This window comes from Uloborus diversus, chromosome 1 (assembly GCF_026930045.1).
Source record: "Uloborus diversus isolate 005 chromosome 1, Udiv.v.3.1, whole genome shotgun sequence".
Lineage (NCBI taxonomy): Eukaryota > Metazoa > Arthropoda > Arachnida > Araneae > Uloboridae > Uloborus > Uloborus diversus.
Window position 1 is genome coordinate 226,900,589 of NC_072731.1, and position 13,654 is coordinate 226,914,242.

Sequence of the window (13,654 nt, forward strand, 5' to 3'; positions counted from 1 at the left end):
TATTAAAAGAATTTATTGTTCTCTACACACATGATACAGTAACAAATGCAAAAACCAAATAATAGTCATAATATGACTAAGAAGATTTACACATGAAGGAAATGTTCATACAAGTGAAACTAAAAGAGTGAAACATTAAGATACAAATATCAATTTCTTCAATATTTACAGCATATGAATTATTTATATGTATTTCAAATTTCTTCGAAAACAAAGAAATGAGATCTTGAGCTCAGAGAGAATGTTTCAGTCAGAAAATTCAATTTACACAATGGTATGCAATATTAAAGGACTTAAAAACAATCAGTAAAAGGTAAAATGACAAAACATAATAATTTAGCTGTTCAATTGTTTTCACTTAAAGTAGGAGGGAAATAACTCTACAGCCTGTAAACATGTTCCTAAGTTGGAAGGAGGTAGTTTACATTGGATGCATAGGCCAGTATATTCTGTTTTTGTGGTGAAAAGAAATTAAATTTAAGTAAAATCTATTCACTGTATTAAGAGTCAACAGCTGAAAACATGATGAGAGTGTTTAAAAACATCACTTGTAAATTGGTCAAACTAAAATGTGCATGAATTTCCAACTTCATGAGTAATTTCAACCTGTAAATGAAATACAATTTATTAATTAGGATAAATTGAAAGCACTGTAGCAGAAATGAATAAGCATTTTATTATAATACAGTTAAATCCTGTTTTTACGAGCTCGAAGGGACGAGTGAAAACTTTTCGCAGCAACAAAATTTTGTTATACCGATATAATGAATGTTGACATTGTTCCTATATAATTTGAACTGGCAAAAATACCTGGCGTTGCCTGGGTCAGTAATAATTATGAGAAAAAATCGTTACTTGCTTTTGTTTTCTGTTTTAAGTGAAAGAATTTAAAACACATCTTTTTGACGTGATTAAAAATCGAGTTTCTTCCTTACCCATAAAACTAAAATAGCAATAAGTATCAAGAACAAAATAGTATTGATTTAGAAACGAAAGCACTATATTTAAGCATATACAAATTTCCAAAACATGAAATTAATCTTCTCATGTTTAAAAAGATTAATCTGCTGATACTTTTCTTTTAACATGGAATCTAAAACCTTCTCTGTATGGCTAATGAAGTACGAAGTGATTAAAAAAAAGTAGCTGCGCTCGTAATCCCCTTATACTTGCTTTAGTTATTTTGGGAAATTTCAATCACTGTGGGCTCTTGGTGCGATTTTACCGAATTTGCGAGAGTCGTTTTTGGGGTACCTTCGATGATGCTTCCTCCTTCTTTCCTTACTTTGTAAAACGATATGGTATTAATTTTCGTTACAGAGATATCGTCGCCAGATGCTGAGATACTTTTGGTCACCATAAAATGGCGCTAAACAGTTTCATCCGAAATGTTTCTAAAATAAGTAATAAAATCTGGTGATTGTTTGAAATTGTGCAAAAAGGAAAATTAATGGAAGTTTTTGTGCTGTTTATGGATTTGCCTAATTTAGTTGCTGGATTATTTAACACAGTAAAAAAAGTCTTTTGAAAATTCTTTGATTGGCGATATTTTGTTTACATGGTGAAAGCTGAGAAACATTATGACGTAGTCTTCGGCTTCAAAAGCAGCAACGTTGAAAAAACTGCCAAATACATCAGCTACGGAAATCTTACTGCAAAAATTTTGGCGATCTGCTGGTTGTTTGGATAATGAGTAAGTGTTCAATCAGCATAAATAATAATAAAAAGCATTAATTACATTAAAGTTTAAATGGAAAATCACCAGCCAAATCATGTATTATTTGCCAATTTTGTGCAAAAATCTTACTTCAAGATTTGACTTGAGAAAAGCCTTGAACAATCACGAAAAGCAAAGAAAGTCAACAATACAACAATTGTCGCTATCGACAGGGAGTTGAGATGATACACTAAATACTGTATTGAGTTGAGGAAAGCCTTCGAACATGGATCTAAAAAGCTCATAACTCGTTTTTTATTCTACTTAGAAATTTCGAACAGGTGCCATCTTCAGCAGAAAAATCAGCGCTTTTGATGGACATATAATGTAAATATGTGCAAGTATTTTTTCATCCCAATATTAGAGAATTTATACAAAAATTGTGTTTTATTGCGCCCCTAAGGGGGTTTTGCTCCCCATAACGCGAGGAAAACTACCCTATGTGTTATTCTATGCATAAGCTATATTATTGTAAAGTTTTATCAAAATCCATTCAGTAGTTTTTGCGTGAAAGAGTAAAAAACATCCATACATCCATACAGACAAACTTTCGCATATATAATAGTAGTAAGATAGGGAATTGCCAGTCATCATTGAAATGTGATGTTCAATGTAATAGACTTAAAAGGAGTACTAAATATATTTGAACTTGATAATGAGTTAAGTAGAATAAAATAATATGTATTACATAAGCAAAACTCTATTGTACATATATAGGATCATTCAATAATCAAAGAGATAAACTGACTGGAGAAAAACCTGTATATTTCTACAATTCAATTTTTTCCTTTCCAAAAAAAAAAAAAAAAAAAAGCTTGATTACAGCATGTTATGATGCAGTACAAAGCCATACATAGTCAAAAGCTCTTAACATATCTTAGGGGGAAAAATTACTTCGAAATAATCAAGCATAAGAAAATGCTAGGGTTAAATGTGTTTTGGATTTACTGTAATCTTTGTAGTTGCTTCTATCAATCGATACCTATTTAATGGTTTTTTAATTAAACACTATAAACTTTCATATATTTGAATTAGTTTGCAGCAGTTAACCCTACATGAAAATCGTGATTTTTATTAAAATCGAAGCTTCTTTAGTAGCAGTCAATAAAAATGTATTTCTCAGAATTACTTTCTTTACCTTCCTCTTTACTTATTGATTGAATTTGAAGTTTCATAGAACTGAGGGAAAATGATATTACAAATCGCTTCAGGAAGAGTTTCTAACAGTAAGGTACAATCAATCCTAACAAGTTTTCAGGAAAGTTAAGGATCAGGTTTAGTTTTTTTAAATTAGGCTATCTTTTATACTTAGACCTTTTTTTTTAGGATAGTGAATTATATTAAAACAATTATTTTGTTTTGTTTGATTAATTTATATTGCTTTATGGATTCCTTTAGCCGTTTTTCTCTTTACTTAAGTAATTCAGGATGTAATATTTCCAACATTTTTTTTTCTCTCTCAAGGATTAACTATTAATCGGATTAAATAGCACTATTATGACTTTTCATTACTATAAGGAGATAATACAGTCTAATATAAGTGCAACCAAACTATACACACTAAAGAATATTAAAAGTGTCCTGATTTTTGTAATATTGTGTTCTAATATTGTGTGGGGGGCTTCTCATCAGTTGTCTTGAATTTATCCCTGTTGTCCATGCCAAAAAGGTTAATAGACGGCACTCCACGGTTTTTTTTTATTGCATTAAAATTAAGTGTTTGGTCAATTACTATCATCCAAAGATTGTTTTTTAATTTCTATTTTATTTTGCTACAAAAACATGTTTTTTTAGTTTTTTAAACTATTATTTTATTTTTCATAATTTTGCCAAACTTACAATAGAATATTGGACTTGATATCTTTCTAAATCATAAGTACCAACACCAACAAATGAGACAAATTGAACATTACAGAAGTTTTTGCTTTATTCCTGTTTTAACAAGTAATGTAAAAGAAAAAAAAACTATGTACTTACATTAATATACACATTTCAACAGTTAGACCATTTCCATCATGCATTCCTACAAATAGAAAAGGAATTATATATATATATATATATATATATATATATATATATATATATATATATATATATATATATATATATATATATATATATATATATATATATATATATCCTACTTTTGAGTCTTTAGTACATATTTAAAGCACATTCAATTCAAATCTGCAACTTTATAAGATAAAATGCAATTTAATTACATCTTCCTCAACTAAAAAGTAATTACTGGGCTTGGCAGTTGTAGCTTCATGAAAACATTATTAGCAAAGGTATAGATATAAAAAATAAGAATATAAAAAATAAGAGTAATATTCACAATTAATTGACTAGCCATTTTGTAAATGAATTTTCAGCATTCTGTCCTCCAATTTCTTTTGTTTTCTTTATATTTCTAACCACTCTCAAGGAAAATATCAGTATTTTAAGAAACAATTGAAAATACTAGTGTTCGCTCAGTGGCCGAAATTTGACCATATTCATAAATGAATATTTGAGAAAAATGAATTTAACTATTTCCAACATTTTTATTTCTACTTTTACTCATGTTTACTGCATAGCTGAAAACATACCATTTTTATACAGACACACAAGACCACAGTAATAACTTATTCTAATTTTGCTTTTTATCTGTTAATCTCAAAATAAATGGATGAAAGGGGATATTTCGGTAATGGGGTCGTTTCCGAAATTTTCATAGTATTTTTTACTGAAAAAGGATGCTTAAAAACAAAGGTTTTAAACATTTTTTAAATAATTTGAATAAATTTAATATTTTTTAACAACTATTTTATTCAGTGTGCAGATTGAAATTAATTTTTTGGCATCAAAAGCAATAAAATGCCCCCCATTGATGCCATTAGAAAACAACGCAAATTATCATAAACCGAAAACGCGGTTCAGAGCAAACCGTAAATATTTTGCGTGGCAATGGAGTCGCGCGCCAAAGTACATCACTTATAACTTCATAAAGACCAGGCATTATTTCCAAAATCGGACATTCAAAAAAGTTAAAAAAAAAAAAAACAACTGTTGAGAAAATAAAAGTTTTTTCCGGCTCAACATTTTTTTTTCTTCTTATTCTATCTATTTCAGTGATGACTAATTTCAGTCTAGTACTTTTGATTGAAGGAAACAACCCCATTGAGAAATTGGTGTGGTCGACAAATTGCAAGATTGAATAATTTTATTTTGGATATCATGTTGTTTTGTGCTAACCCTATGCAAATAAATATTTCCCTACTTTTTGTTTACGTATGCAAAGGAAAAACATTTTTTGCCCTGGCATTGGAAACAAAATAATTGACGCCAATGGATAAAAATCACCAATTATCCTATTTTTGAAATCTTCTCGTATGAAATAAAGCATCAAAATTCAATTTATACGTTAAATTTCTGTGTGAACATTGTGTTTATAAAATGCCTACTATTACTGAGTAAGTTGCTTCTTTGTCATTAGAAATATAAATTTCCAAGTGCAGTAAAACCTGTGAAGTTGACCACCTGTCTAAGTTGACCGCTTTTTCAGGCACGTAATTAGCCCTTATTATATAAATCAACCTCTGAAAGTTGACCACCTGTTTGAGTTGACCACTAAAGTAGTGCACCGCAAGTGGTCAACTTCACCACTGCAGGTTTCACTGCATCAAATGAACGAACTCTGCTTGTGTCAACATATAACTGTCCATTCGAAAACACTGGGCGTCGTAATAATAGTACAATTTAAAAAAAAAGGTCGACTTTGTGATTTGTTTATGGTTAAGGGCGGTGCATAACTGACGTCACCCTTTTCAACATTTTTAACCCTCTCCTCCCCCCTTTGTCACAATGTTTTGCACTTCACTATACCCAGGGGAAGAAGTGACCGAATTGTAACATATAGGACATTTTCCACAAAAAATATAGGACAAATATAGGACACATTATTTGAATAATTTTGCTATGAAAAAAGAAATAATACATATCATATATTATTTAGTTATTCTTATCAATGATTTTGTTTAAAAAAAAAAAAAAACCTCAAAAATGAAATTATACCTTACATCTGAAATGACTTCGATGTAGTTGAAAGAATAGTTTTTGAAAAAAACAGTGTACTTTATAGACTAAATAACTAAACAAAATTTGAACAAAGATAATTTTTATTTTTTCTTCCTCACTCATGACCCAAGTACTAATTCCACTGTTCTTTCATTTTATGTCAAAACTGAACCCTTTACCACTTGTATTAAGAACAAACAGAGCTTGAGAAGGATCCTTCAGACGTTTTTCAGAGTTTTCTTTATGCTTGAATGTTTTAGCATGCTGCCTCAATTGCGAAAATCCACTATTGCTTACGGGTACTGAACAGTTGCAAAAATTGCAAAAAGTGGTAAAATCGTCTTTTCCTTTAGTGCACCATGCACCAAAATTTGTAGAATTAATGTCCTCCTGGTTCAAAAACTCCACACGAAATTTTGTTAAGCAATGCGATTTCGCCATTATAATTTCACGTATTACAACAAACTACATTTTAGCATCATAAGGAACTAACATTCCATGATCCCAAAATTCCACAAAAAGAAAAGATTGCAAAAAGAAAATCCGAACATTCCGATCAGAAAATGCACTGAACGCAAAAATATATCAACGAAAACCATGATGGAAAACAAAACAAACGGCTGTTGCCAAACGCAAAATTCTAGTCACACTGCTGTAGCCAATGAAAGAAGGTGCCTGTTGCAGAATTTAGTCAGTTGAGTTTTTTAATTTGAAATTCGTTTGGGCACGTACTTTCAGCGAAAAATCTGATGTCAAAAAATTTATTTACTGTTCTTTTTAAAAGAAATATAGGGTAAAAAACGGGAATATAGGAAACATAGGACATTTTTGAAAAATATAGGAAATATAGGACGATTTTGATGCTTTTTTTTGAAAATATAGGAAATATAGGATATATAGGACTACTTCGACCCCTGCTATACCCCCTCTTCCCTTTTTCACATGTCACGCTGTTTTTCATAAACGTTCCTATTTTAAAAAATGCTTGTTGTCACGTTCTCCCTATTGTATGCTCCTCTTGTCATGTCTTTCCTCTCCCTTGTCACAAACTGTTACTATTGCGTGAACCCCATCTTAAAGCAGGACTTCGTTCGTGAACAGCCCTAATTTTGTGGCAACCGTATGCAAATATACATTTCCCTACTCCTTGTTTTCGTATACAAAGTAAAAACATTTCTCTAGCTGCAATTGGTGCCAAAAATTTGACGCCAATAAATGGAGAGCGCCCGCCAATTTAACAATTATTGAAATCTTCCCGAATGAAATGATCCTGCAAAACTCAGATTATATGTAAAACTTCTACATGAACAATGCTTTTTTTAATAAGTTTAATATTATTGACCTCTGCCGTTAGAATTGTTAAAGTCCAAACAGTCAAATGAACGAATCCAACCATACCAAGCTCGAAGAGCTAAAATGCACTTTTCGTGTAGAAAAAGCAGTTTAAAAAATGAATTAAAACTTAATATTTAACGCTTCCAACAATACATTTCAACAATGGAAAAGAGATAAAATTAAAATTTTTGAGTTTTGCTAACTAAAAAACGCTTATAACTTTTTTTCTAGTGGATTTAGGTTATTGGACCTTGGGCGCCCTGACAATTTTTTCGTTAGGAGTGTTTTTCAAAGACCTTTCCAACCATATCAAATTTTAAAAAATTGGACCATCCGTTCGCATAGAAAGAGCCCTTTAGGACGAAAATGCATTTTTTATTAATCTCTCCATTAATTAGCTTTTGATTTCAAAAATTTTTATTGATGACACTAATATTTGGCAATAGCTACCTTACAAAAAAAGAATGAAGGAAATCGGTTCACAAACAGAGGAGAAATCGGTACCGAAAGAAAACGGCTTGCCTATTAATATATAAAAATACTACAGGGGTGGAAAATCCAAAATTCATTTCTGTATCAGCAAAAATGCCAATTTTGTATCAGTTGGAACTGTTTTGTATCAGGTGAATTCACGGTTTTGTAACAAATTTTTTTAATTTTTTACGCTGTCACTACACAGTTTGAAGCAAATACAAAACATTTGTAGCAAAAAAGTACATAAATAATTTTTAAAACCCAATTTTGTAGCAATATTGTAAATTTAAAAAAAGCAAAAACTACTTTTAGTAAAGGTACGATTAATCATAATACATATGTAGCTAACTAGAATCTTAATTTAGTTCTGTGGTTATTTGCTAAAAGTTAATAGGTCAAATTTGACCATGTTCTACTTTATAGGTCATGATAAGTGTTTAGAATGGTATTTTTCTATGCTAGAATTTGTTAAGTGGAAAAAATATTAACTACCAGACATTGTTTCTTAGTTAGTTGTTGCAAACATTTCTCATTTATAGCACTACATGACACAAACAACTGAAGGATTTCAATTTAAAATTCCTGTTTGTATATTTATTACATACAAAGCTAAAGAGAGGGGGGAAAAAACCCTTTTAAAAACATTTATAAGCAGCTACTAATTATTGCAAAAAAAAAAAAAAAAGAGGGGGAAGGAGGAAGAGATGCTAATATTAGATGAGAGATTCTGTTTTACATTGGTAAAAAAGCAAAAAAAAAAAAAACTTTTTGGGAGTTCATTAGCTGACTTGAAAAGCAAAGTTTGTGGGTGCAAATGACATTTATTCGACAGAAATATCTGAAAATGAAATAAAGTTTTAAAAATTGCATGAATTAAAAGATTTATATATAAATGAAAATTTTTATACCGCAACATGCCATGAATATAATTTAGAAACCATTACATCGATAAGTTATTCACACGTACAGAAACAAACTCGTACACCCTGTTTAAGTTTTCTCATCTTACATCAATATCTGAAATTTTACTTTTAATACTTGATTTAATAGGTTCCACTTGCACTACTGAATAAAATTTCGCAAAAAAAAAAAAAAAAAAAAAAAAATAAATAAATAAAAAAAAATAAACAAATACATAAAAGTTCCTTAAGCTTTAAAGACTTTTTCAGTACTTAGACCTTTGAATATTTTAAAAATCCTTAAAAAAGAAGCTAAAAGTGTTTCAAAAAAGTAATTAACAACTACTGAAGAAATTATTTATCATCAAAATGAGAGCTGACTGGTTCTTTTCAGGCAATAGATTAAAATTACGTTTAATTTTATCAAGCAGCTCATTTTCATGAGTTAACATTTCATTGGCTGAACGAAAAAAAAAAAAAAAGAGGTGGATTCCATATTCCTGTTTTGTATGTCGATTTATGTGTTACCTGCCACGAACACATATTTGCATAACATTTAACTTCATTCAATGTCGATGTGTCACTTTTGATTAGTTTGAATTTCACCAAAGTACCAGAGAAAATTTTCTTACTTAATATTAGTAGTACCTGGTAGATAATGTATTAAATAAACAAATTTAGCTATTTATGGGGGAAGATATATTAAATCAAACATGAGTGTGTAGTGCACGCATACAGCACCCATACAACATGTACAAAATACTCAGTGCATCATAGTGTATTAAAGTAAATAGTACTGTTTATTTGTTTAGATTGTATGTAAATTAATTGATGCAAATCAATAATTTATTAATTAAAATAAAAATGTTGAATAAAGTATAAAAATCTAGGGTTTGAGCCCAGTTTGCCAATTATGTTTTAAACTGCTTGAAATTGGATAACTTATTGTGAGACGATACTGTTTCAAGAACTACAAACAAGTAAAAAATTATGCTTAATTCAAAGATTTGATTTCTAAATTCTTGGTTAAATATTGCAATGAAAAAAAATCGATAATTAGTTGCATTAACTATGATTGAAAATAATTTTTTAGCAATCACATACACAGAATTGAATCATTAACGTATTTCTATCAACTTAAGAAATATTTTCCTTTTTACTATGCAAATGATTTTAATCAATTAATGGTATACGTATAAAAAAAAATGCTTTTAATCAAATTTTTAACAAAATTTTTGAACATGTTTCAGTGTCACAGCAAGTTATTTTTTAAAAAGATTTTTATAGTGTAGTTGTGAAAGTATTTATAAGCATATGTTAGATTCCCCCCCCCCCCATCAGTTTTTTTTTTCTCTAGCTTCATCAACAATAATTTTAAAAGAGCAAGCAAATCAAACATACCCTTTAGAGTCATTCTGTGATGCATCAGATTTCCTATCTTCTTTTTCAGCTACATAAAAAATTTGAAAGAACAAAATTAAATTTCAATTTGAAATTTTTTAAATCAAATTGAAATTAATAATAATAACAATGATAAGTTCCTCTAAAGAAGAATATTGTATCAGCTTTATTACGGAGCATTTTGCAAAAAAACATTTTACTATTGATTACTGTCAGTTATACATATACTACTGGGAATTTTAGTAGACACACATAGTTTGTATGTTATGGTTTTTATTTTCATTTCTTGCACAAAATTCACAAAAAAAGAAAATTAAATAGCATGGGATAAAGAAGGATCTTTGCTTCCTACAACAAAATGAAAAATAACAGATTTTTTTTTTCATTCAAATGTAAGAGAATCAGGGTTGGCAAAAACCCGGGTTTTTTCAAAAAAGCCCATGGACCCAGGGTTTTTTGGGTTTTTTTAAATAAAACCCAAAAAAACCCAGCCAAAGTTGGGTTTTTTAAAATAAATGTGGGTTTTTTTGTCTTTTTTTTGGGAAAATGTGGGATACTTATAGCATATTGTAGCGTAAGTATATGGACAAAGTGTAAAAAGTGTCTTCGGGTAAAAAAAGCTGGAAAACTAGTTAAAATTTAGCGTTTTCTGAAGAGAAGTATAAAAGACGAAAAAACCCAAGAATGGTGAAGTTTGAGGTTTTTTAGTTTTCATTATTACCAACAGTTAAGGCAAAGTTACTTCTCAAGTGATAAAATCTATTGTTTGTTTTTAATTACTACATTTTTTCTTTGCATTTTACTTTATTGTATTTCATTTTGTTATGCAAAACTACTGTAGAACCTCAAGTAGTTTAAATCCTTTTTTACGGAATTCCAGCTTAATCAAGACATTTCTTTGAATTTTATGTTGCCTGCTTTTCTATTTCTGTGTACAGAGTAAGAAATACTAAACTTTTCGTCAGATAATGAAAATACTGTACCCGTTCTGTTTTCTGTCGACCGTTTGAAAAATCTGATTATTTCTAAAAAATATACCTTGTGTTTATTCGAGATTTGTGACGTGTTGGTTAGCAGAAAATAATTCACGTGAAAGCCTTTTAACTAGATTAGTTTCCTCTGTACAATCTACAAATATTGAGAAAATCAGACATGATAGGACTTGGTCAATATAATTTGAGTTATTTATTGACCAGTTCAAGAAAAAAGTGAAATACATTTATTTAAAATCTTTGACGTATTTTTTTAATGCCGTTAAGAATTAAGAAATCCTATTAAAGTTCAAAGTTCATTTTTTATGTTCATTGTCTGTGGTGGTGAAGAACAAATAAAAAAGAAGTTTAAATTGTGAAAGTATTTAAATTAATTATTTTTTTAAAAAACTTCTCAGAAAATTAAAAAAAACCCAAAAGTGGGTTAAATAATGGGTTTTTTTAAGTGGGTTTTTTCAAAAAAACCCATTGGGTCCAATTCGGCCAACCCTGAAGAGAATGCAATCATTGTAAAATATTGTGTGCGATAATTTAACATAACCATAAAGTTATAGATATTTTGAAATTAGGTTCTTCTGACAATGAATTTCAATGAAATTAAAAATGTATATATAAATGTCAATACATATAATTTATACTCATGAAGGATTCAACAACTTTGGTTTTTAGACAAAACTTAGATGAAAGCATTTAATTCATAACTTGCAAAAGAAGAGCAGAGAAACACAGATTAACAATAAAAATTAAGGGAGACAAAAAATGATTGAACAATTAACAGATTACAAAAACAACCTTTCAAAATCAAAATGAGTGAATCTTTCAAGAATACCATACAAAAAAATAGACTATTAGATTTTGTGATAATATAGGTTTTATCTAAGGCTCTTTGTTCAATATTAAAATTCAGAATTTAAAATTCATACAAAATATAATACATAATACTTTTTTGTGAATAAATTATTTTAAACGTTAATTTAAAACCAATTACCTGTATTAACACTTGTAAATAAAATGAATTCAATGCTACCTAATTTGCTTCCTAAAAAAATATTACAAAAAATTTGATAAAATTTTATTTCTTCATTCCTAACATGTCCTTCTCTCTCTCAGATTTGTCTACAATTCTTTCCATGTCCTTCCTTCTATCTTCATGTTATGTGAAGACAACTTATGCACATGCAGTTGATTGTAAAAACAGAAAATGAATTTTATAAATTTTAGTTATTTTTTCCACAACATAAAACTAAATAACGATTCTTTTTTTTTTCTAAGTTAAATAATATTTATAGTGTACGCTAGCATTCCCGTACCCGGCATTACTCGGGTAATGAAATTAGCTGGGGTTAACAGTGCCTGGTGCACCTAGTTTCGAAAACCCCCTGTAATAAAAATTACTTATCTTAATATATAAAAATCTTCTGTGCAGACGTTTGTCATCATAAGGCTTTTAAACGGGACCAATTTTGATCAAATTTTTTGGGTGCAAGCATGGTTTCGAAGGGCGATGGATCAAATCGGAAACGTTTTTGTTAATTAATTAATTAATTTAATCACTGGATGGTTACACCTCCCAAATGATTAATATTTATTTTAACCTATTGTTGAGCGAGAACTGAAATAAATATTTAACCTGTTGCCAAAGGACAATAAGAAAGCCAGTTCTGCTTTTTGTAATGAAATTTCCTTCATTTCTTGAAAGCAACGATTTTAGGTCTCGAGATATATTTTAAAGTAAAGTACTGGTAAAGTCAAGTTCACGCAAAACGTGTGTTCTGTCGTCGTAGTTGAACCATGTGACCGGATCGGTGCTTTAGATTTTCCTAACCAAATGATCAGAAAGTACCGTCCGCACTTAGCAACATTTGTTTCTCGGCTGAAGTCCATCTGAGTTTTGGCACCAATGTCAAGAATACGTTAAGGATTACCTAACTAATCAGTACATTATTAAAAGAAAAGATGATGGAATTTAAAGATGAAACAAATTTTATTTTCGTCCAGATATATTACAATAGGATAGTTCTGTACACGAAAGATCAGTGCAGTGGGAGATCTTGATCCTTGGTGGAAAGAACAAATTAGGCAATATATGAAGTTTAAAAAGTTTTCGTTCAAAAGATCGGAGCGCTAATCGGTCGGAGTTGGCTTCGCTCACTGATCGGCTGGATTACAGTAACGTGGTGGCTTGGCGACTTTGGCTGTAAACAATAGTTGTGTGATCATTTGTTTACATTTTAAAGCTACTGTTAATGAAATTCATTGAATATTTGGTTTATTTGGTGAATAATTTCCAATTGCAAAGAATTGTTTTTCGTTTTTAAAGAGTTTTTAGTAATTTTAGTTAAAGAATGTTTATTTTACATCGGGAGGGGGGGGGAGGGATGAGTGATTTTCGCTTATTCAGAGAACTGTTTTTATCTTTATCATTTTTTTATACGATATCTTTTTCATTGTTTTATTCTTTTTCATATGGGGGATGTTGCAACGGGATTTCCCGTTTGTTCTAGATGGGTAGTTAGTTTTTTACACTTAATATCTGAGGACGCCTTTTATCCTTTGAGTATGGCTGAAAGAACAAACCATCAAGTACGAGAGAAAAAATAGTTAATAAAACAACTCCTCAATGGGCATTAGATAAATCAAGTTGTAATAAATATACGCATTCTGACACCAAGCAGCTTAAAACCTTTTCTTTTTACTTATTTTTTTCAACAAAACGGTTCAAACACTTGATAGTTTATTGAATTTTTTTTACTTTTCAATTTACAAAGTTTGAGCAG

General features: G+C 29.7%; 1 protein-coding gene across 1 annotated transcript in view; it reads right to left on the bottom strand.

Moving 5' to 3' along the window:
- LOC129225420 (histone deacetylase 2-like) overlaps window positions 1-13,654 on the bottom strand; it is a 42,415-nt gene continuing 28,761 nt past the window's right edge. Inside the window, exons 12-14 of the mRNA XM_054859918.1 lie at window positions 9,886-9,934; window positions 3,695-3,740; window positions 1-606 (exon numbers count right to left, since the gene is read on the bottom strand). Coding sequence (XP_054715893.1) covers window positions 3,731-3,740; window positions 9,886-9,934 — 59 coding nt within the window. The 3' untranslated portion in view covers window positions 1-606; window positions 3,695-3,730. The remainder of the gene's footprint in view (window positions 607-3,694; window positions 3,741-9,885; window positions 9,935-13,654) is intronic.